The sequence below is a fragment of the Mustelus asterias genome, chromosome 13 (assembly GCF_964213995.1).
Source record: "Mustelus asterias chromosome 13, sMusAst1.hap1.1, whole genome shotgun sequence".
NCBI classification, from domain to species: Eukaryota; Metazoa; Chordata; class Chondrichthyes; order Carcharhiniformes; family Triakidae; genus Mustelus; species Mustelus asterias.
The window spans coordinates 46,177,572-46,201,449 of record NC_135813.1 but is presented as its reverse complement, the minus strand read 5'-3'; the positions used below and the strand labels follow the sequence as shown (position 1 = coordinate 46,201,449).

Sequence of the window (23,878 nt, the reverse complement as noted above, 5' to 3'; positions counted from 1 at the left end):
CTTCCCCTGACTCATCATCCACCAAGTCCTTCTCTTTGGTGAAAACTGACGCAAAGTACTCATTTAATACCTCGCCCATTTCCTCTGGCTGCACGCATAGATTCCCTCCCTTGTCCTTACATTCTCCTATCCTACTCCCTCCCCATTGCAGCATTAAATTGTGAAATGGTTTTAGAATTTTACCATCATTATTCTCTGAACATATTTTGTACATTAGGCATTTTATAAAGAATATTCTGACAGCTATAGAATTACTTATTACAGTACTGAGCCTGTGGCTGTTTAGATTGAACTCTGAGCAGGATAAGGTATCATGTCAATGCACTATATGTGAGATACAATATTATCTCATCTCTCTGGTATCCCTTTTCCAGTGTGAAATTCCTCTATTCTTTCCCCAATTGACACCCCATTCGGGAAGCAGCCTCATGAGCCCACCCGGCACTGGTTCCAGTGCCCCAGGGGACCCGGCTATTGATCGCTCTCTGCACTAGTTCCAGTGCCCCGGGGGACCCGATTATTGATCGCTTTCTGCACTGTTCCACTGCCCCTGGGGACCCAGGTATGGACCCCTCCCTGCTCTGGTTCCAGTGCCCCTGGGGACCCAGGTATGGACCCCTCCCTGCTCTGGTTCCAGTGTCCTGGGGACCCAGTTATTTACCCCTCCTTGCTCTGGTTTGTGACTCTGAATATCTCCACTGTGTCTCAGTGAGCAGTTGCATGCAGAGGGTGGCTGTGATGTGAGTTGAGCTCTGTAGACACAGTTTCCTGGAGCTGGCATACTGCCAGGCTGCTGAAGTGACTCTGCACACTGTCTCTGTTCACTGCAGCTTTCCATTTGTGGATAGTTTGGATGTCGAGCTTAAATCTCTGAGATTTCACTGGCATGGCAGCAGAGTGGTTAGCACTGCTGTCTCACAGCACCAGAGACACGGGTTCGATTCCCGACTTGGGTCACTGTGTGGAGTCTGCACGTTCTCCCCGTGTCTGCGTGGGTTTCCTCCGGGTGCTCCAGTTTCCTCCCCCAGTTCAAAGATGTGTGGGTTAGGTGGACTGGCCATGCTAAATTGCCCCTTAGTGTCAGGGGAACTAGCTCGGGTAAATGCATGGAGTTATGGGGATGGGTCCTGGGTGGGATTGTGGTTGCTGCAGACTCGATGGGCTGAAAGGCCTCCTTCTGCACTGTAGGATTCCATGATCCCTTTTCACTTCAACTCCTGCTCTTCCCACACCACTTGTGGATTTGCAAGTTTGGGCACTACATTGATTTTTCTCAATCCAAATTCTCAACATAAAATCATAGATTGGTTACAACAGAGAAGGAGGCCTTTTGGCCTTCATGCCTATGCTGTCTCTTTATAAGAATGGCTCAACTAATCCCACCCAAAGGCCTGAACCACTCCCCCCCCCCCCCCCCTCCCATGCCCCCCCCTCCCCAGCACGTCTTACCCAGTCACCCTAATGTCATTGGAATTATTTCCCACCCTACCACCAAATATGATTCCTTCATTCCTGAATCCCACTTCACTGAGTTTAAATAATTTGTCTGAAAGAAGAATGTGAATTTATATAGCGCCTTCCAGCACCTTGGGAAATCTGCAAGAATAGCCAGTGAAGTACGATCGATATGTTTATGTTAACTGTTGTAATGTGGGAAACACAACCAGCCAGTTCACACAACAGCAATGGAATAAATAACCAATTAAACTGGTTGATTGCGGAATAAACCTGGAGCAGGACACTGGGAGAATCCCTCTGCACCTTCTCCAGTGGAGTTATTTTTTATGTGCCTCTGAGCGGATATTCGGGGCTTCAGTTTCACATTCCACCCACTGGCTGGATTTCCCCCGGCCGGGCTGAACCGGGAGCTTTTAGGAAATGGCGGGATCTGATTCTTGTTTGCGGGGAGGGGGAAGGTGAGGGTACGATAGCCAGGTTGCATGCAGCACTCCCACCCTTGCCGTCTCCACTGTGGAGGTGGGCAGTTTACTCCTCGGCCATTTCTATGCAGCTGGGCCCCTTCCTAATGTGGTTCCCAGTGTCTCAGTGAATATGTAACTCACGGGAATCCCAGTCCCAAAACCAAGGGGAGATGGTGGCGTAGTGGTATTGTCACTACACTAGTAATCCAGAGACCTAGAGTAATCCTCTGGGCACCCGGTTCAAATCCCACCATGGCAGATGGCGAAATTTGATTTCAGTAAAAATCTGGAATGAAAAGTCTACTGATAACCATAAAACCATTGCCAGAAAACCCATCTGGTTCACCAATGTTCTTTAGGGAAGGAAATCTGCCATCCTTACCTGGTTTGGGCTGACATGTGACTCCGGAGCAACAGCAATGTGGTTGACTCTTAAATGCCCTTAGGGATGGGTAATAAATACTGGCCTAGCCAGCGATGCCCACATCCCATGAATCAATAAATTAATAAAAAATCCAAATGTTCCCTTGTGTTAGAATTCCTTCATTCATGGACTGAAATTTAAAAAAAACTCTCTTTCAGTTTCGATAGTTAGATGTGTTTGTACTGCAGTTATTGACCTGCTTTGGTTGATTTTATTATACATGTACAAATATATCATTATATAATACATTTCTGCAAAGATAAGTTGACCATTACATCGAACAACTTTGTGTAAGTGCTGAGATGCATTGGAATATTTCTTCCCTTGAAAAAGCAATATTATGCATTCAAAACTGAGGAAAACAGTATTTAGGAATTCTGGAGTCATGATCTGAAATGATTTTAAATGTCCACATTGCTTTTAAATTTAAAAAAAACTGAATCTGCAGCTTTCAGTTAGAGGAAATAATGTCACCCCCCAGACTTCTTTTATTGACAGATGATTTGATTTGATTTATTATTGTCACATGTATTAACATACAGTGAAAAGTATTGCTTCTTGCGCGCTATACAGACAAAGCATACCATTCATAGAGAAGGAAACGAGAGAATGTAGTGTTAAAGTCATAGCTAGGGTGTAGAGAAAGATCAACTTAATGCAAGGTAAGTCCATTCAAAAGTCTGACAGCAGCAGGGAAGAAGCTGTTCTTGAGTCAGTTGGTACGTAACCTCCGATCATCTGGTGCAGCTTACAAAAAGACATTCAATATCTGTTTTTAAAAATCTTCCCAACATCTCTAACAGTGCAGCATTCCCTGAGTGCTCCAGTATAATGTCAACCTACATTATGGGCTCAAATCTCTAGGAGGGGGAGCTTGAACCTGTCACCTTCTAACTCTGATTCCAGAGTCCTAATACAAAGCATTACAGACTCCATGCATCTGTACCCAGTCTCGCAAGGTCCCACGTGCTGGGAAAAGCATGCATTTCCTTTCATGTGATTCCCGTTTAAGATCAAAATGGGCTGGTGAAAGAGTATTTTGAAAAGGGCTAATTAGTTGAGTTGCAGGGCCCTGTGCTGGTGTGTATTGGGGTGTGGGGCCCTGTGCTGTTGTGTATTGGGGTGTAGGGCTCTGTGCTGGTGTGTATTGGGCTGTGGGGCCCTGTGCTGGTGTGTATTGGGGTGTGGGGCCCTGTGCTGTTGTGTATTGGGGTGTAGGGCTCTGTGCTGGTGTGTATTGGGCTGTGGGGCCCTGTGCTGGTGTGTATTGGGGTGTAGGGCCCTGTACTGGTGTGTATTGGGGTGTAGGGCTCTGTGCTGGTGTGTATTGGGCTGTGGGGCCCTGTACTGGTGTGTATTGGGGTGTAGGGCCCTGTGCTGGTGTGTATTGGGGTGTAGGGCTCTGTGCTGGTGTGTATTGGGCTGTGGGGCCCTGTGCTGGTGTGTATTGGGGTGTAGGGCTCTGTGCTGGTGTGTATTGGGGTGCAGGGCTCTGTCCCGGTGTGTGTTGGGGTGCAGGGCTCTGTAGCTGGCGTGTGTTGGGGTGCTGGCGTGTGTTGGGGTGTAGGGCCCTGTGCTGGTGTGTATTGGGGTGTAGGGCCCTGTGCTGGTGTGTATTGGGGTGCAGGGCTCTGTGTTGGGGTGTAGGGCCCTGTGCTGGTGAGTATTGGGGTGTAGGGCCCTGTGCTGGCGTGTGTTGGGGTGCAGGGCTCTGTGCTGGCATGTGTTGGGGTGTAGGGCCCTGTGCTGGTGTGTATTGGGGTGTAGGGCCCTGTGCTGGTGTGTATTGGGGTGTAGGGCCCTGTGCTGGTGTGTATTGGGGTGTAGGGCCCTGTGCTGGTGTGTATTGGGATGTAGGGCCCTGTGCTGGTGTGTATTGGGGTGTAGGGCCCTGTGCTGGTGTGTATTGGGGTGTAGGGCCCTGTGCTGGTGTGTATTGGGGTGTAGGGCCCTGTGCTGGCGTGTATTGGGGTGTAGGGCCCTGTGCTGGTGTGTATTGGGTGTAGGGCCCTGTGCTGGTGTGTATTGGGCTGTAGGGCCCTGTGCTGGTGTGTATTGGGGTGTGGGGCCCTGTGCTGGTGTGTATTGGGCTGTGGGGCCCTGTGCTGGTGTGTATTGGGCTGTGGGGCCCTGTGCTGGTGTGTATTGGGCTGTGGGGCCCTGTGCTGGTGTGTATTGGGGTGTAGGGCCCTGTGCTGGTGTGTATTGGGCTGTGGGGCCCTGTGCTGGTGTGTATTGGGGTGTGGGGCCCTGTGCTGGTGTGTATTGGGGTGTAGGGCCCTGTGCTGGTGTGTATTGGGGTGTAGGGCCCTGTGCTGGTGTGTATTGGGGTGTAGGGCCCTGTGCTGGTGTGTATTGGGGTGTAGGGCCCTGTGCTGGTGTGTATTGGGGTGTAGGGCCCTGTGCTGGTGTGTATTGGGGTGTAGGGCCCTGTGCTGGTGTGTATTGGGCTGTAGGGCCCTGTGCTGGTGTGTATTGGGCTGTAGGGCCCTGTGCTGGTGTGTATTGGGGTGTAGGGCCCTGTGCTGGTGTGTATTGGGGTGTGGGGCCCTGTGCTGGTGTGTATTGGGCTGTAGGGCCCTGTGCTGGTATGTATTGGGCTGTAGGGCCCTGTGCTGGTGTGTATTGGGGTGTGGGGCCCTGTGCTGGTGTGTATTGGGGTGTGGGGCCCTGTGTTGGTGTGTATTGGATCACCAGTTCTCCATGCGGCTGTGGATGCACCGTTTGTTGTCGCTGAGTCTGGGACCAGGAGCTGGTGTTGAGCTTCTGGTTGTTTCTGTATCCGGTTTGTAACTCATTCCGAGTGTGCGCAGAATCCGTTGCCCTTTCCACTGATTGTTCCCCTCACCAGGTCCTTACTTCAAACACTGCTGTTGACAGTGGCCATTGCGATCTACTCGGCTCTTGCTGTGTGTTGGGTCATTGCTGGTTTGGGGATGGGAGTTGAATTGTTTTCCTGAGCTGCTGAGTTGGCAGGGTGATGATGGTTCAGTTTGAGTTGAGTCGGTGTCACAGCAATGTTGCTTTATAGGGGCTGCAGTGTAATGGTGCTGGGGCAATGTGAATTTCAATAATGTTCAGATCACCCTCATTCTAAATCCATGTTTACCGATCAGTTTCAATAGTGCGTGCGTGCGGTGTGCGCGTGTGTGTGGTGTGTGTGTGCTTCCATGCGCGTGCGTGTTTTTACTATTCATTCATGAGACATGGGCGTCACTGGCTGGCCAGCATTTATTGATGATGTGGAGATGCCGGCGTTGGACTGGGGTAAACACAGTAAGAAGTCTCACAACACCAGGTTAAAGAGATGTGTATTGTCACTACACATCTCTTTAACCTGTGCTTAACCCCCTCTCCACTCACATTGTCTGTACCTTTAAGACTTGATTACCTGTATAGACTCGCATTCCAACCATTATTTTGTAAATTGAGTTTGTGTCTTTATATGCCCTGTTTGTGAACAGAACTCCCACTCACCTGATGAAGGAGCAGCGCTCCGAAAGCTAGTGGCTTGTGCTACCAAATAAACCTGTTGGACTTTAACCTGGTGTTGTGCTACTTCTTACTACAGCACTTATTGCCCATCCCTAGTTGCCCAAGGGCAGTTGAGAGTCAACCACATTGTTGTGGCTCTAGAGTCACATGTAGGCCAGACCGGGGAAGGATGGCAGATTTCTTTCCCTAAAGGACATTAGTGAACCAGATGGTTTTTCCCACAATCGACAATGGCTTCATGGTCATCAGTAGATTCTTAATTCCAGATATTTTTTATTGAATTCAAATTCCACCACCTGCCATGGCGGGATTCGAACCCGGTCCCCAGAATATTAAATTAGTTCCTGGTTCTGGAGGCCATTGCCTCTCCTGGAGCATGCATGCGTGTGTCTGTGTGTGTGTTTGTGCACGTGTGATTTTATTTGCATTTACAGTGTATCCAGGTTTCAGTGACTGTGGGATTAAAGTTTGTATTTGAACATGAGCTTTAACAATGGGTGGAGGAACCGTCAAATCCATCAAACTAACATTCAGTCACTGCTGCTGCCACCTTGTTCCTCTCCGTGGCACAGTGGTTAGCACTGCTGCTTCACAGCACCAGGGACCCGGGTTCAATTCCCAGCTTGGGTCACTCTCTGTGTGGAGTTTGCATGTTCTCCCCGTGTCTGCGGGGTTTCCTCCGGGTGCTTCGGTTTCCTCCCACAGTCCAAAGATCTGCAGGTTAGGTGGATTGACATAGAGAGAACATGCAGACTCTACACAGACATCACTCAAGGCTGGAATTGAACCCAGGTCCCTGGCGCTGTGAGACAGCAGTGCTAACCCTCATCTCTCCTCATAAAACAATCCTGTTCTCCCAGGACTCGTTCTGGTGAATCTTTGTCGCACGCTCTCCAGAACCACATTATCCTTCCTTGGGTAAGGAGACCCATAATGTACAGTGTGGGAAAGGCAATTAAACAGGGAAAGGGTTGAAAGTTGGAAAACTAGAAGTGGTAGCGATGGTGGAGGATGATTGTTGGATGTGGGATGGAAGGTGAGGAGAAGGGAAACCCTCTCATGGTTCAGGGAAGATTTTGTTTCTATCCTGCTTTCTGGAAAAATGAATCCAATTGGCCAGTTTCTCCATCACCATCGTATCAGTTCCGACGATGCCATCTTCTACATCAATGCTTCCAATATGTCTTTCTCCCTCGGCCAGGGATTACTGTCCGTGTGGGCTGACTGGGTCCCTCACCCCGATCCATTTCCTGCATTGCTCTTGCCCCCTCCCTGCCGGTGTCCTGGGTTAGTTTATGGTTTGGTGTGGGCAGCGTGGAGCTGCTGCACTGGCATCATGCCCATCACAAACGATGACTCCTAATGAGAGCAGCTTAATTGGCATGTTCCTGGCTGCACTGAGCTGAGTGCCACCTCTCACATTGAGAATGTGTGTGTGTCACTGACTGAGGGAAGATGGGGAGAACGCTTTTTACTCACGGTTATGATACAGTGGAGTGGAGGCAATGTGTGGGGAGGGGTTGGCTGTGTGGGGAGAGGGTGGGGGGGGGTGGGGAGAGGGGAGGGTGGGGAGAGGGGGTGTGGGAGTGGGGAGAGGGGAAGGAGGGGTTGGGGAGAGTGAAAGATTCAGACATCTCTTTCAAAAGGTTTTTGGATAAATACCTGAAGAAAACTACTGCAGGGACTCTGGGTTAAAAACTGTACAGGGACAAATTGGAGAACTCTTTCAAAAAGATAGCAACATCCTGGGCTGAATGGTTCACCAGAATAATACATGGAACCGGCACGATGTCTCACGAGGAATGATTGAACTGGCTTGTATTCACTGGTGTTTAGAAGAGTAAGAGGCAACTTGATTGTAACATTCAAGATCCTGAGGGGTTACTGACGGGGTGAATGTGGAGAGGATGTTTCTTCCTGTAGGAGAATCTAGAACTGGAGGTCACTGTTTAAGAATAAGACGTCACTTATTTAAGACAGAGATGAGGAGATTTTTTCTCTGAGGGTGGTGAGTCTCTGAAACTCTCTTCCTCTGAAGGCAGTGGAAGCAGAGTCTTTGAATATTTTTAAGGCAAAGCGTAATAGTTCTTGATTAGCATGGAAGTGAAAGGTTATTGGGGAGAGGCAGGACTGTGGGGTTGAGGTTACAATTAGATCAGCCATAATCTGAGTGAATGGGGGAGCAGACTGGAGGGGCCGAGTGGCCTCCTCCTGCTCCTTGTTTGGGTGTATTTCCCTCTGTGCTGAATCAGTTTACAATTCTGAGTGTTGCACACAGCAAACTCCACACCGGATTCTGAGACCAGTGATGGTTTCTTCTGTTTGGAGGGATTTCCCAGGATACTGGGAGAACTGTCTACCCCTCTCTGAGTAGTACCATGGGATCTTTCTGTGCAGGCTGGGCCTGGGATTATTGAACAAAATCAGCTTGGCCAATCATGTGCGTTTCCACCCGGCAGTTTTGGTCTTCAGCTGGAAGGGCTGGTCAGGGTGAGCCAAAGGGATGATCATTTCCACACATCTGTCCAGTTGTTTGTGGCAATCACAAGGAACATCACACAGAACTGTGCCCATTTGCAGCTCCAACACTGCCCCCTCACGCCTTTTGGCTAAGATCAAGTGTAGTATGGTCGGCAGCCCATGGTCGGCTGCACTTGGTTGAGGTCATTGGGTTACGCCGAGGCTTCATATGTTTCATATGAAGCAATTTTTAAAAGCGGCATCTCGGCCTTTTGGCTAAGATGCAAATGAGCTCAAGTCTTGGAGGAGGAACCTCCCCCTTCTCCAATCAGCTTGGCTCATGTAGATCAGGCCCAGGACAGGGTGGTTTGGTCGCTCGCCCTGTCTTGTCAGCCTGGATCTGAAATGTCTCAACTTGTTGAGACTCTGAATTGGATTTGATTTGATTGAATTGGAAAAGTATTAAAAAAAACACGGCCCCCTCACTTGTGTCCCTTTGCAGGGGTGGCACAGTGGTTAGCACTGCTGCCTCACAGCAAGAAGTTTAACAACACCAGGTTAAAGTCCAACAGGTTTATTTGGTAGCAAAAAAAAAGCCTCTCAGCGCCAGGGACCTAGGTTCGATTCCTGGCTTGGGTCACTGTGTGGAGTTTGCACGTTCCCACGTGGGTTTCCTCCCACAGTCCAAAGATGTGCAGGTTAGGTGGATTGGCCATGCTAAATTGCCATGTGATATCCTTATGGGGACTAGCAGGGTAAACGCACGGGGTTACGGAAATAGGGTGGGGTGGGGCGGGACCTGGGTAAGATGCTCTTTTGGAGAGTCGGTGCAGACTCAATGGGCTGAATGGCCTCGTTCTGCACTGTAGGAATTCTATGATCTGCTCCTCTGTCTCTCTCTGGGCCTTAGTACCAGGATGTTGTTGGATGCGGGACACTGGGTCGTACTCAGCCTGTGGCACTGATGGAAGCTCCACAGAATTCCTAATCAGACAAATTCCTTTACTATTGGCTCCTTCACTCCTGTGCCAGAGCTCCCTCTGGTGGTGTGCCTGATCCGACTCTCCAAAACTCCAGCCACATCGATAGAGACAGAGCGAGATGGGGCTGCAGCGTGAGCCAGATTGGGAACTAAATACTTCAAGATACCTAACTTTCAGAATAGATTACCAAAATTAAAAATGGTCATTTGGCAGCACATGAGTATTGCTGGAAAAAAGGAGACATGCTGCTAAAACCTTTTAGCCTGTAGTTAGCAGGACAGATTCATCAACAGTAATGAGGCAACAACAATACATATTGCATGGAAAGAGAGTGCTGATTGGTGGGCAAGTGAACTCTGGTGGAGCCATTGCCATGGAAAATGCAGCATGGAACAGTAAACTGCCCAGTTTTATTCAAATTCAGACTGGGCTAGTCGTCTCTGATAAAGGCGGTGCCCTGGGGGATGAACCAGGGGACAGCTGTTCCCTAGGATTTGGTTTAGTTGAAAATGGTGTAACGTTTGGACAGGTTGCTTTTGTTTGCAGGACAGGATGCCCGGTGTGAGTGTACGTGGCTGCCAGTTTGCATTATTGTGCTATATTATCAGCCCAACTAACAATCTTCAATTGGTTTTCAGTGTAATTCTTAGCACAATCAGGATTGTGAGTGGTATTTGACACTGACAGGACGATGCTGTCCAGCCAGAGAAACATTCTGCCTCTCACACAACTGAGCAATGTGGATTGTGAATTTCATGCCACTGTGATGCCAGCTATGTGGGTCGTACATCCCAGTGACTAGTAGGTCATATCAAATGCCGTGTCCCTCCAGCTGTTTGCAACAGGCAAAGTACTGATCATATCCACCAACACCTTCAGCAGTCAGAGTCCACTTGTCAACCAATCAGCACACTCTTCCCATGCAGTGTAAAATGTTTTCCTCTGTAACTGTTTGTAAATTCTGCTGAGCTGTCCTGATGAGTTTTGAGAACATGAATCGTTTCTCTGCAATACTCAAAATGGGTGGCAGAGAGAAAAGGGCCGGGATTCTCCCAAAAAAATTCTAAATGACAAATTCACGTAAAAATTGGAGTAAATCTCGCTGGTTCTTTCAGCAGGATTTTCCAAATTAATCTCCCACATCCTGCACTACAGAGTGCCTCAGCATGAATCCCGATAAAAATCAGTGAGCGGGGCCTATTCCCGCTGGAGAGGCTGGCAGGGGGGTGGGGGGGGGGGGGGGGAGGGGGGTGGGGGGGGTGTGGGTGGTGTGGGGGAGGCCAGCTGAGTGGGGGGGGGGGAGGGGTGGCATCGGGCCTGGAGAATTCAGTCCCAGGGCCGCTAATAAGATGTAAATGCTGATTTCAATATTTAAATCAGCTCTGTGCTGATGACACTAGAAATCCGGTGGCCGGAGACACGTGGAGGCCGTGGCGGCCAGCGGTAAGCCCACTAAACGGCCTCCACATGTCTCCCGGCTGTGAGAATCACTCCCCATGTCTGAACTCAAAGTGGAGAAATAGAATTCATTTGGGTGGAACTAACAGCAAGGGGCAAAAAGCATTGGGAGTTATTGCTGAGCTCTCTAACAGTCATTGTAAAGTAGGGCAGTGTATAAATCAGGAAAGTAGAGGCATATCTAACAAGTGGAATATATAAGCCTTTAAATCTTTACCTTGACTGGCCAAGCTAAAACTGCGGTGATGATAGGATAGATGAGTTCATGGAATACGTATGATAATTTTCTAGGTCACTATATGTAGGGAAAAGGCTATTTTGGATCAGTATATCAATTGCAGCAAACACGTTTTAAGGCATAAAAAGACCATGGAAAACATAACTAACAAGAGGAATGAAAGTTGGTATTAGATTATAGGGGCAGTGGCATCGTGGTATTGTCACTGGACTAATAATCCAGAGTGTCAGGGCAATGCCCTGGGGACCCGGGTTCAAATCCATCAAGGCAGGTAATGAAATATTAATTCAATAAAAATCTGGAATTAAGAATCTACTGATGACCGTGAAAATCATTGTTGATTGTTGGAAAAACCCTAGGGAAGGAAATCTGTCGTCCTTACCCAGTCTGGCCTACATGTGACTCCAGAGCCACAGCAATGTGGTTGACTCTTAAATGCTTTCGGGAATGGGCAATAAATGCTGGCCAGCCAGTGACACCCACATCAAACAAATAAAAAAGATTAGAAAGTTGTTTAAAGAGGCGCATCCCTAAAGATTGGGAGGATTTTGGAATTCAGTCGAGCTTGATAAAGAGAAAGTAGAATATGGAGTTGACGCATATGAGACATAAAAACAGAGAAGTATGTTACTCGGCAGAGATTAGTGGAAATCATTGTGGGGCTGTCTGAAAAGTCACACCAAAGAAAGAATAACTTATAAAGATGTCAATCAATCAAAGCCAACATTTCTCATTAAGCTGTATAAACCACCCTCACTGTGCTGACCCCATTAGACAGTTTTGGACGAGTGCCAAGCGTTCGTGTGTGGCTCTCTGGAAAAAAGACTGCTTCTGTTGATATATTTTCCAGATGACCTCTCTATGCATGCTTGACTGAGCTCTAAGAATGGCTTATAGACCCAGCCCTGTAGGCAAGGTTGAAACAGCTTGAAGGGGTATACTAAGTTTGGGTGGATTGCAACCTCATGAAAATAACAATGAGTTATTCTTTCTTTGGTGTGATTTTTCAATGCCTGTTTGTTTATTTGGACAAGAGCAAGAGGTGCTCAGAGAATTGTGGTTTTATTTATTGCCCTTCACGTACAGGTATTTGGAATCCCCGCTGCTAATAACAGCAAACTTTCGCTTCCCTACCTTCTCCCTATTCTGCAGTAATCCACTGATATTGGAGCTTCGTAAGGATTTATGAATGACTGTGGTTGACACTTTTTTTGTAGTTGTAAACTGAACAGTTACTTCTCACAGTAATTTCCAAAGACTCTGCTTATTGTGTCAGTTCTTGGAGTGGTTCAAAGACTTGCCACTATCGTCTTATAGCTCATTGGTTCAATATGTGGTGGATATTGGAAGATTGGGTATGGAGGATGCTTGGGGGTTGGAAGGAGCAAGGGGCATGGTGGGATATGAGAGAGCATGTGGGGTATTGGGCATGGGGAGGGGAATGTGCAAAAGCTTTTAAGCATATCTGTCAAAAGCCTCCTGACTCCTTAGCAGGCTTCCCCTTTGCTTCATGAACTGCCTTTACCTCGTGGGGCTTCCGTAAACTTCTAAATCTCCCATTGTGACGGAAATGGTGTGGGGGCAGAATTCAAGCCTCCCCTCAGTTTTTACAACAGCGACCCTCATGCCCAAGGACAGGCGAGTGCGGTTGTGACCCGGCATGTTTTCAGACTAAGTGGTTTGGGAAAGGAAGGATAGGTTTGACATTCCGGTTCACTGGGCCTCATGTCCCTGACTCAACCCTGAGCTGGTGCGGGAGGGGAAATCCAACGTTTTTGTACCTGTCTTCACAAGAGAAGGCACAATAAACATTCTGGAACTAAGGGGGCCCGACAAAGGTGAAGAACTTAAAGAAACCTGTATAAGTAAAGAAATAATGCGGGAAGAAATTAATGAGAAAATGGATGGAAAATCTCTTGAACCTGGTGACCTAGGGCCTGGAGTTTTAAGTGAGGATGCTGCAGAGGGTTCATTAATTTTGATCTTCCAGAATTCCTTAAATACTAGAACAATTCCCAGGATCAGAAGCTTTCAAAAATAACCCTGGTACTTAAGAAAGAAGGGAGACTCTAACATCAGCAGTTAGTAAGATGCGAGAATATATTATTGGGAGCGACACGGTGGCACAGTGGTTAGCACTGCTGCTTCACAGCACCAGGAATCCGGGTTTGATTCCCAGCTTGGGTCACTGTCTGTGTGGAGTTTGCACATTCTCTCTCTGTCTGCGTGCGTTTCCACCGGGCGCTCCGGTTTCTTCCCACAGTCCAAAGATGTGAGAGTTCAGTGGATTGGCCATGCTAAATTGCCCCTTGGTATCAGGGGGACTAATTAGGATAAACATACGGGGTTATGGGGATAGGGCCTGGGTGGGATTGTGGTCAGTGCAGACTCGATGGGCCGAATGACCTTCTGCACTATAGGGTTCTATGATTCTATATATTATTAAGTACACGGGAACAGAGCACTTCTAATCATAACCTGATTAGGAAGAGTCAGCACAGGTTTATGAAATTGTGTCTGAGAAATCTGTTAGTTTTTTGAAGATGCAACTAATAAGATGGATAAAGGGGAACAGTGGATGTGATGGATTTGGATTTTCAAAAGGTATTTACTAAGGGGTCACATGAGAGGTTATTGCGCTAAATGAGGACTCATGGGATTGGGGTAATATATCAGCATGGATTGAGGATTGGCTAATGGACAGAAATAGGAATAAATCAGCCATTTTGACATTGGCAGGCGGGAACCAGTGTGATTCTATAAGGATCAATGCTTGGGCTCCAGCTGTTTACAACCCACAGTTACTAACTTTGATGAGGGGTCTGGGTATCTAAGTTTGCTGATGATACAAATAAGTTGTGAGGAGGACACTGAGAGACCGCAGACAGATAGAAACACTTTGGGGAAAATGGTGAAGGGCAAGGCAGACGGAATACAACATAGAATCTCCACAATGCAGAAGGAGGCCATTCGGCCCATCGAGTCTGCACCGACACTCCAAAAGAACAAGGTAGCTGGTAAAATTCAAATTCAATTAATAAAATCTGGAATTGAAAGCTAGTCTCAGTAATGCTGAGCATGAAACTATCATCAATTGTCACAAAACTCCATTTAGTTCACTAATGTCCCTTTAGGGAAGGAAATCTGCCGTCCTTACCTGGTCTGGCCTACATGTGACTCCAGAGCCACAGCAATATGAGTGACACTAAACTGTCCTTTGAAATGGCCGAGTGAGACATTCAATTGAAGGGTAATTCATCAGATATTGGGACTATTAATGACTCACTCGCAGTGACTGTGATACAAAATCTCTGAGTCTCGGGTCAGATCTCTCTCTGTCTCGGCACTGAGACTCCAGATGACGCTGAGATGAGCTTTCTCTGCCCCTGGTGATCTGATCAGCTCCCGGGCTGGTTTACGGGAGCAGTGTGGAGCTGGGTCAGTGTTTGCGCAATGCTGGACTGGCCCATCACAATCAATAACTGCAATTGAGAGCAGTTAATTTGTACGACTGAAGTGGGCTGAGGACCACCTCACTTGCTCAGGGTGAAGGTGTGACTGTGAGTTTGAACACGCTGTCTGAAAGGGCAGTGGAAGCAGATTCAATCATGCATTTCAAAAGGAAATCGGTTTAACTGTTTCAAAGGGAATCTTGGAAAACTATCGGGAAAGAACAGGATAGTGGGACTGATTGGATCACTCTGTCAAAGAGCTAGCCCAGGCAAGAGGGGCTGAATAGCCTCGCTCTGAGCTGTAAGATTTGATGTGAGCAGCGATGCTGAGCTTCTTCAGCTGGAATTGAGCAATAACATTCTGGGTTCAATAAAATATCAACACGTGATCTTGACTGGATTCAACTGTGATGCCTCCTAATGTCAAATAGCCTGTGAACATTGGTGCTGGCACATCTGTGAGAGTGATGGGGGTGACAATTGGAGCAGCACTGTTCCCATGAGAGAGGCACCCAGTAAAGAAAAATCTGATTAGAATCATAGAAAAGTTACAGTGCAGAAAGAGGCCATTCAGCCCATCATGCCTGGATCTGCCAAAAAGGAAAACAAAGAAACTAGCCCCTCATTTCAATCCTGTTTTCCAGCAACCTTTCTGTCATACAGAGAGGAAAGAAACAAACCAAGAAACTTCCCTCGACACTGTCCCCATCAAACACTCCCAGGACAGGTGCAGCATGGGGCTAGATACAGAGTAAAGCTCCCCCTACACTGTCCCCATCAAACACTCCCAGGACAGGTGCAGCACGGGGTTTGATGCAGTGCTGTTAATTTGCTGTGCCAATTGGACCCCTGTATACATGTACATCACGAGATTGGATGGTGAGATTGTTTAGTATGGGAAGCTCTGGATCTCACTGTGAACCAGTGCACAGTTTCTGTGTGGCTCTCTATCCAGCCTTGCTTTGTGCTGAGGCTCCTCACTGGGTTTGGAACAACTGTAACTGGACGGATTGAGGGTGTGGTGGTATCCCCACTCTGGGGAAAGGTAGGGAGTGGGTGAGGGTAGGGAATAGGGGAGGGGAGATGGAAGTGAAGACACCGTTGGGTGTGGTGGATCTCTGATTCTTCCCTGCAGTTTGTCGATGTTTGTGTTTGCCCCTCTCTGGCTTTCTGCTGGTTTTTTATGGCCTTGTTCAGCTGTTTCTGTCTTTTGCAGGAGAGCAGGTTGCAGTGTTTCGTGGGCAGGATGGGCAAGCCTATGTCATTGATGCATACTGCCCTCATCTGGGTGCTAACCTGGCTGTGGGGGGCAGGGTGACAGGCAACTGTATCGAGTGCCCCTTCCATGGCTGGCAGTTCCGTGGTGAGGACGGCAAATGTGTGAAGATTCCGTATGCGGAGAAAGGTATGGGCAGCGGAGATTCAGGCCGGGCTGGGGTCAGGGAGGGGGTAGCCGGGGGTCGGGCGGTCAGGGTGGGGGTAACCGGGGGAAGGGGGGTGAGGGTGCAGGTAGCTGGGCGGGGGTGGGGGGGGGGTGGAGTTGTCAGGGTGGGGGTAGCCGGGAGGGAGTTCACGATGGGGGTAACTGGGGGAGAGGGGTCAGGGTGGGGGTAGCCGGGGGAGGGGGGTGTCAGGGTGGGGGTTTCTGGGGGGAGGGGGGTCAGGGTGGGGTGGGGGTGTAGCCGGGGGGGGGGGGGGGGTCCGGGTGGGGGTAGTGGGCGGTGGGGCTGGGGGTAGCTGGGGAATGGGGGACCAGGTGGGGGTAGCCGGGGGGAGGGGGGTGTCCGGGTGGGGGTAGCCGGGGGGAGGGGGGGTCCGGGTGGGGGTAGCCGGGGGGAGGGGGGGGTCCGGGTGGGGGTAGCCGGGGGTAGGGGGGGTCCGGGTGGGGGTAGCCGGGGGAGGGGGGTGTCCGGGTGGGGGTAACCGGGGGAGGGGGGGGTCCGGGTGGGGGTAGCTTGGGTGAGGTGGGGGGGGGGAGGTCAGGATGAGTTGGGGAACATTGCGAGACACTGTTTGGGACAGATGCTCTAATTGGGTGAGAAATATATTTGAGAAACTGAAGATTGGGGCTGAGTCCCAGAAAGGGGGGAGTGAGGGAGTGGAGGGGGTGAGTGGATGGGAACCCGGCAAGTTACATAATTGATCTCAGGATGGGACAGTGTTTGGGCAGTTTGTGGGGTGCGGGGGGGGTCAGTAGATTTAAAGTTCGGGCTGGGTGTGCTGTAACATCCTGCCTCTCTCTTGCCCAGTGCCTGACTTTGCCAAGGTTAAAACGTGGCCCTCGTGTGAGCTGAACTGTGCGGTCTTTGTGTGGTTTCACTGTGATGGCATTGATCCGAGCTGGAGCATTCCGGAACAGGAGGAGATCCAGTCGGGAGAGTGGGTGTACCGCGGGAGGACAGAGCACTATATCAATTGTCACATCCAGGTGGGTATCTGCTTCCAGCGGGGGGCAAATGATGAAGCCGATTCAAGATCATTTGTCAATATTACATGGACTGCACAGATATTGTAATCAGCAACTTCAATGCTGTTGTTTCTGGAAAGTTATTTTTGTGCTTCCCTAACAACACGGGACTTAATTCAAATCCAGCTGGGATAATTTTGGGAACTGCAAAAAGTGGTTTGACTCAACAATATTGAATTCCTTTTTGATTTCCTCTTCGATTTCCTCTTCTCATTGTAACTCGCCATCCATTCCTTCAATAAGAACATGTCCTGTTGTCTTTTGTGTTCAGTTTTCTTCAGATTCTCAGAGTTGTAGAGGATTACAACACAGAAGGAGGCCATTCATAGAAAGCATAGAATCCCTACAGTGCAGAAGGCAGCCATTTGGCCCGTTGAGTCTGCATCAACCACAATCCCACCCAGGCCCTATCCCCGCAACCCCAGGTATTTACCCTGCTAATCTCCGATACTAAGGCGCAATTTAGCATGGCCAATCCACCGAACCCACACATCTTTGGATTCAGCCCATCCTATCTCTGCCAGTTCTCTGTTGGGAGCAGTTCAGAATAGTCCTGTGTTTATATTTTTATCCAATCTTCCCTGATCGATGGGGCTGGCAATTGGGGGCTGAAGGCAGTGATCATGGAGGGTGGGAGCAATCAGCCAGGGTGGCGATTTGGAGGGGGGGAGGGGGAAGGGGGTGGTCTTGAGGGGGAGTTACAGATCTACCAGTACAGTATGCCAGTACACTGGGAGATCAGGGCACCTGCACAATGGCACACCTACAGCTCAGCAGGTGGCTTCCTGGCGAGTTGAGACTCCACCCCTCCACTGGCGAGATTCACATTACGACTCTGTATTGAACAGAATGCCGTAAATTGCCATGCTGAAAAACAGGTGAGGAAACCTCCCCTTTTCTTTGATACTTAGGGTGGGATTTTCCAGCCGTGCTTGCTCCGAAACCAGAAAATCCCGCCAGTGGTCAATAGACCTTTCCATGGTCCGCCCCGCGCCCGCTACGTCTCCCATTGCAGATGGAACGGGAAAATTCGCCCCTTAGAATTTTCCTGTGGAAATTCCGCCCTCTGTGTGGATAAGCACTCAGCATTCCAACAAGCCACCGTATAAAGATACTTTCCCTCAGCTCATTATCGCTCCTAATACCCAGGGAGGTGAGTAAGCAGCTTGTGTTGTTGCCTATTGATGTGAGGCTGCAGTTTAGAGAACAGTGGTCTGCAGTTCCCATCTTGTAGCTGTTTGCTATCCGTGCTGTGCCCATAACTGAGAATCTGCATCGATTAACAGCCGTGTTTCTGTGACAGGAAATTCCGGAGAACGCGGCTGACATTGCCCACCTGTCCTACCTCCACACTCCCAGCATGCTGAGTGGTTCTGATCTACGCTACACCAGATCCAGACTCTGGGGCTTTGCACAGCATGATTGGAAGGTGAGGGGTGTGGGAAAGGGGTTTCCGTTCCTTTTTCCTGGAATCAGGCTCACTTGGAACAGTGAAGTGTCCAGTGGGATTCCTGGCTAATATTTCTCAGACTGACAGGGAATTGTGGCTCTGTCTGGGATTGTTCGGGGAGGGAGATCAAAGTGGTTTCCTGAGGGATAAGTGATCCACTTGTTACAAGTCAGAAAATGCTGGAAAATCTGTGGGTCTGACAGTGTCTGTGGGGTGAGAACAGGGTCAACGTTTTGATTCAGGGTGACTCCTCCTGAGAGTTAGAGAGGGAGAAATGTGATGGAATTTATGCTGTTCCAGAGGGCGGAGCAAAGTAAAAGCTCTGGGATAAACGAGAACAGGAGAGATTGAGGAAAACTGTCATGGACACAGGAATAATTAATGGTCGTGCTAAAGACTAGAGAAGGTGCTGATAGTGGTATAAAGGTAAGATAGCAGATGATAATAGGAGTAAAAGGATCTGTGCTCAGATGTTTGCTAGCCCTGTGAGGGGAGCTGGTGGGGGAGGGATTGTGTTGGGAAATTGTTTTGGATATTAAAAGAAGGGTTTAAGAGGGAGGCGCACAGTCACAGTCTAAAGCTGTTGAGCTCAGTGTTGAATCCCGAGGGCTGTAACGTGCCCAACCGGGAGATGAGATGCTGCTCCTCTAGCTTCCACCCAGCTTCACTGGAGCATCGCAGCAGGCCAAGGATGGACATATAGGCATGACAGCAAGGTGCTGAGTTAAAATGGCAGCAACAGGAAGGCTGGGGTCATGGTTGCAGACTGAGCAAATGTGCTCTGCAAAGCGGTCACCCAGTCTGTGTTTAGTCTCCCCAGTGTAGAGGAGACCACATTCAGGGCTCAACACTGAATGCAGCAACTTCAGACTGTACACTATCTCACCCATCCTGTCCCAATGCAACATTAATTCCGCCCCCCCCCCCCACCCCCCGCCTCACACACACACACACACACACACACACACACCACCTATTCCATGTCCTTCAGTTTTGCTTTCACAGAGCACTGACCTTTGATGTGTGATTAATATATTCTGTTATTTTACTTTATGGCACTATCAACTCCTTTTATACTGCCACCAACACTCCCTTTGACTTGTGTCTTAAATATCTGTGTGCAATCTCTCCTAGCTCCCATCTTCTACTTTGCTCCCCCGCTCCCCCGCTCCCCCTCCTCTCAAACAGCATAAAATCCATCACATTTCTCCCTCTCTCTGGTTCTCTCTAGTTTAATGATATGGACTCAAAAAATTTACCCTGTTTCTCTCTCTGTAGATGCTGCCAGACCTGCTGAGTGTTTCCAGCACGTTGTAGAATTGGTTTAAACTGAGTTCTCAAAGGCTGCCTTTTCATCCCAGCTCCGGGTGCTGTGAGGATAGGAGATTGCTCCAATATCAGAAGCACTGCAATAAAGAGCATTTATCAAAGACAACTCAGCTCCTACTTGGCAAAGATAAGGAGTAACAATGTGCCATGTCACACCATCAGCTCAAATGACTGGGTTGTCATAAAATATCAGATTGAGTCATGTACAGCAAGAAACAGATAATGTAGGAAACAGTATAAAGAAACAATTGTGTATTCGAGTCCAGGGCTAATCATAGGTTTCGGAAAAGGCATCTTTGCAATTATTTATTGAATGTATTCATGTATGAATACGTGAGGTTCCGTTTTCTGGTGTTTAAGGTTAACTATGTTTCAATAAATGGACTGTGGTGGTTCAAGAAGGCAGCTCACCAGCACCTTCCAGGGTAATTAGAGATGGGCAATAAATGCTGGCCAGTGACACCCACATGAAAGAATGGAAAAGAAACCGAGGGAGTGATCGGACTGATTGCTGTCTTTAGTTTAATTGGGCCTTGCCCAGCAATATAAAATGTGTATAAGTGACTGATTAGGCCTCAGCTGGGGTATTGTGTTCAATCCTGTGCACTGCACTTTAGCAAGAATATTCCAAATGATTTACTCCGGTTCCCAGGTGAGAGAGTGAAAGCTGGTTCTCAAAACAGGGAAGGTTCAGGGAGATTTAATGGAGGTTTTGGGTGAACAGATGGAGAGCATCTGTTTCCACGGACAAGTTAACCAGAGGGCATGGATTTATGACAAGTGGCAAAAAATCCTAGGAGGGAAATGAGAATTGATTTCTTTTGACACGGCGAGTTGTTAGGATCTGGAATGTTTTGCTTGAAAGGATGGTCCGAGCATTTTGTACAACTTTCATGATGGAAAGGGGGAAGATGTCCAGAGCAATGGGGAAAGTGTTGGGGAATGCGACTATTTGGATAGCATTTTAAAGGAGCTAGCAACTGTATGATGTGCTGAAGGGCTGGGGGGGATGTGGAGGGGATTCCCCAGTGACTGAGGGTGTGGAGGGGATTCCCCAGTGACTGAGGGTGTGGAGGGGATTCCCCAGTGACTGAGGGTGTGCTCAGTCTGAATTTGCAAAGGGTTTGATTCTGGATGGTAGTGAAGTGTGTGAGGGTTTGATCACAGAGGGAGCTTTCCTGAAGCTGTTGCTGTTTTTCTATAGGTGGAGTGGAACCCAGAACCGGAGCCCAGCAAGCACTGCTCACGCATGCTGCTGAACCACACTTTCTACATCCTCGGCCGCCAATTCCCTCTGCTTAACATTCATGTTGTGGCCAGGCAGGTAGGAAACAATTTGAAACTGCAAATCCCCAAAGAGTGAGCCTCTGTTTGAATCCACGTCTGATAGGAGAGCAATCATAGAATCCTACAGTGCAGAAGGAGGCCATTCGGCCCATTGAGTTTGCATCGACCACAATCCCACCCAGGCCCTATCCCCGTAACCCCACATATTTACCCTGCTAATCTCCCTGACACTAAGAGGTAATCTAGCATGGCCAATCAACCTAACCAGCACATATTTCGGCACGTGGGAGGAAACTGGAGCACCTGGAGGAAACCCACGCAGACACGGGGAGAACGTGCAAACTCCACACAGAGAGTGACCCGAGGCTGGTATTGAACCCGGGTCCCTGGTGCTGTGGGGCAACAGTGCTAACCACTGTGACACCGTGACACCCAGCAATGGTGCTGCCATGGTATTGTCACTGGATGAGTGACTCAGAGCCAGGGTAACACTCCAAATTAAAAGACTACTGATGACCATGAAACCATTGTCAATTGTTGGAAAAACCCATCCGGTTCACTAATGTCCTTTAGGGAAGGAAATCTGCCATCCTTACCTGGTCTGACCTACATGTGACTCCAGAGCCATAGCAATGTGGTTGACTCTTAACTGCCCTCTGAAAAGGCCGAGCAAGACACTCAGTTCAAGGGCAGATAGGGATGCAAAATAACTGCTGTCGCAGTGACACCCACATCCCCTGAAGAAATAAAAATAACACCCATTCTCTCACAGCCTGCACACTGGGACACAGGAACAGCCACCATCACCTCTCTGGGATTGATCTATCCGAGCGCTGTCGGTGTGGCGCAGTGTCAGAATGTTTGTAGGTTCAAGTCTTACTCCAGGAATTAATCACAAAACCTAAGCTGCCATGGGACTGAGGGAGTGCTGCACTGTCTGAGATATTGTCTCTCCAATGAGACATTAAACCGAGGCCCTGTCACGTGGACATAAAAGATCCTACGGCTATCAAAGAAAAGCGAGAGAGGTCGCCTCAGTCTCCTGGCCAGGATAGATCCCTCCATCAGCACCAGGATTGCTTGGTATCTGCCTGTTGTTTATGGGATCTTGCTGTGCACAAATTGGCTGCCACATTTGCTGCATTAGAACAGTGACTTGATTGGTTGGCTAGTGCCTTGGACTTGCTGAGATCAGAAAGGTGCTATATAAATGCAGTTTTGTGCTGTCAGATGTGCCCTCGCTCCCTGTGTGTTTCTGCAGTATCCTCTCTCGTTCCTAAGCTCTTGTCGACTGGGGAGGAGAGGAGTCAGAACATCTGGACTTGAAGGAAATGTTTCTGCTCCTTCTGACCCTGACGCAATGTTGTAAATGCAGTTCCCCCTCCCGCCCCCGCTTTGTGAAGCACCCTCCTCATTGCTGGCAGGGATGAATTGCAAATACAATGCACACAAAATTGACTTGCCCACAAACCCAATTCCATTTCTGTTAAATCTTTCTAAAACTCACACCCAATCCATTGGTTTCTTTTTATGTCCCGTTAAAAAAACACAGAAAATGCTGGAAATGCCCGTGGGACGTGTGGAGACAGAAACCCAGTCAATGACCTTTCACCGGCTCAGAGCTTCAGCAGTTCTGATGGAAGGTCTGGTTTGCAGACTGCCCCCTTTCTCTGCTCTCCTCACGCTGTCTGTCTTGTTGAAGGTTGGCCCTGGCATCGTCTACATGTTGTTCAATCACTCCTTCCTGGGTCGTGGGGTTATCCTGCATTGTGTGACACCCGTGGAGCCTCTGCTGCAGCGAGTCACTCATTCCATCTACTACCAAGCCAACATCCCCGCCATCATCCCCAGGTTCATCATGAAAGCAGAGTGTATTCAGGTGAGTGTTGCCACAGCAACCATTACGAGATACTGGGTGTTGTGGGTGTGGAGTGATGGTCAGGACAACCAGAGAGTTGATTTATACTAAGGAACAGTGTTAAGGCATTGACTCAGAAGGAGCTGGATTAAAGTCCCATTCCTGAGATTTGAGTAGATAATCCTGGCTGGTGTTTGAATGTAACACCCCCAGTAAGTGGCGGTGCCCCTCCCAGTGCTGCCAGTGACGGTGCCCCTCCCAGTGCTGCCAGTGACGGTGCCCCTCCCAGTGCTGCCAGTGACGGTGCCCCTCCCAGTGCTGCCAGTGACGGTGCCCCTCCCAGTGCTGCCAGTGACGGTGCCCCTCCCAGTGCTGCCAGTGACGGTGCCCCTCCCAGTGCTGCCAGTGACGGTGCCCCTCCCAGTGCTGCCAGTGACGGTGCCCCTCCCAGTGCTGCCAGTGACGGTGCCCCTCCCAGTGCTGCCAGTGACGGTGCCCCTCCCAGTGCTGCCGGTGGCGGTGCCCCTCCCAGTGCTGCCAGTGACGGTGCCCCTCCCAGTGCTGCCAGTGACGGTGCCCCTCCCAGTGCAGCCAGTGACGGTGCCCCTCCCAGTGCAGCCAGTGACGGTGCCCCTCCCAGTGCTGCCAGTGACGGTGCCCCTCCCAGTGCTGCCGGTGGCGGTGCCCCTCCCAGTGCTGCCAGTGACGGTGCCCCTCCCAGTGCTGCCAGTGACGGTGCCCCTCCCAGTGCTGCCAGTGACGGTGCCCCTCCCAGTGCTGCCAGTGACGGTGCCCCTCCCAGTGCTGCCAGTGACGGTGCCCCTCCCAGTGCTGCCAGTGACGGTGCCCCTCCCAGTGCTGCCAGTGACGGTGCCCCTCCCAGTGCTGCCAGTGACGGTGCCCCTCCCAGTGCTGCCAGTGACGGTGCCCCTCCCAGTGCTGCCAGTGACGGTGCCCCTCCCAGTGCTGCCGGTGGCGGTGCCCCTCCCAGTGCTGCCAGTGACGGTGCCCCTCCCAGTGCTGCCAGTGACGGTGCCCCTCCCAGTGCAGCCAGT

The 23,878-nt window shown here is 49.6% G+C and overlaps 1 protein-coding gene across 1 annotated transcript in view; it reads left to right on the top strand.

Annotated features, from left to right (window-relative positions):
• Positions 1 to 23,878, top strand: part of LOC144503107 (cholesterol 7-desaturase nvd) — a 95,992-nt gene that overhangs the window by 60,425 nt on the left and 11,689 nt on the right. The window contains exons 2-6 of the mRNA XM_078227615.1: positions 15,649 to 15,837; positions 16,682 to 16,860; positions 18,203 to 18,328; positions 20,883 to 21,002; positions 22,668 to 22,844. Of these exons, the coding sequence (XP_078083741.1) occupies positions 15,649 to 15,837; positions 16,682 to 16,860; positions 18,203 to 18,328; positions 20,883 to 21,002; positions 22,668 to 22,844 (791 nt within the window). The remainder of the gene's footprint in view (positions 1 to 15,648; positions 15,838 to 16,681; positions 16,861 to 18,202; positions 18,329 to 20,882; positions 21,003 to 22,667; positions 22,845 to 23,878) is intronic.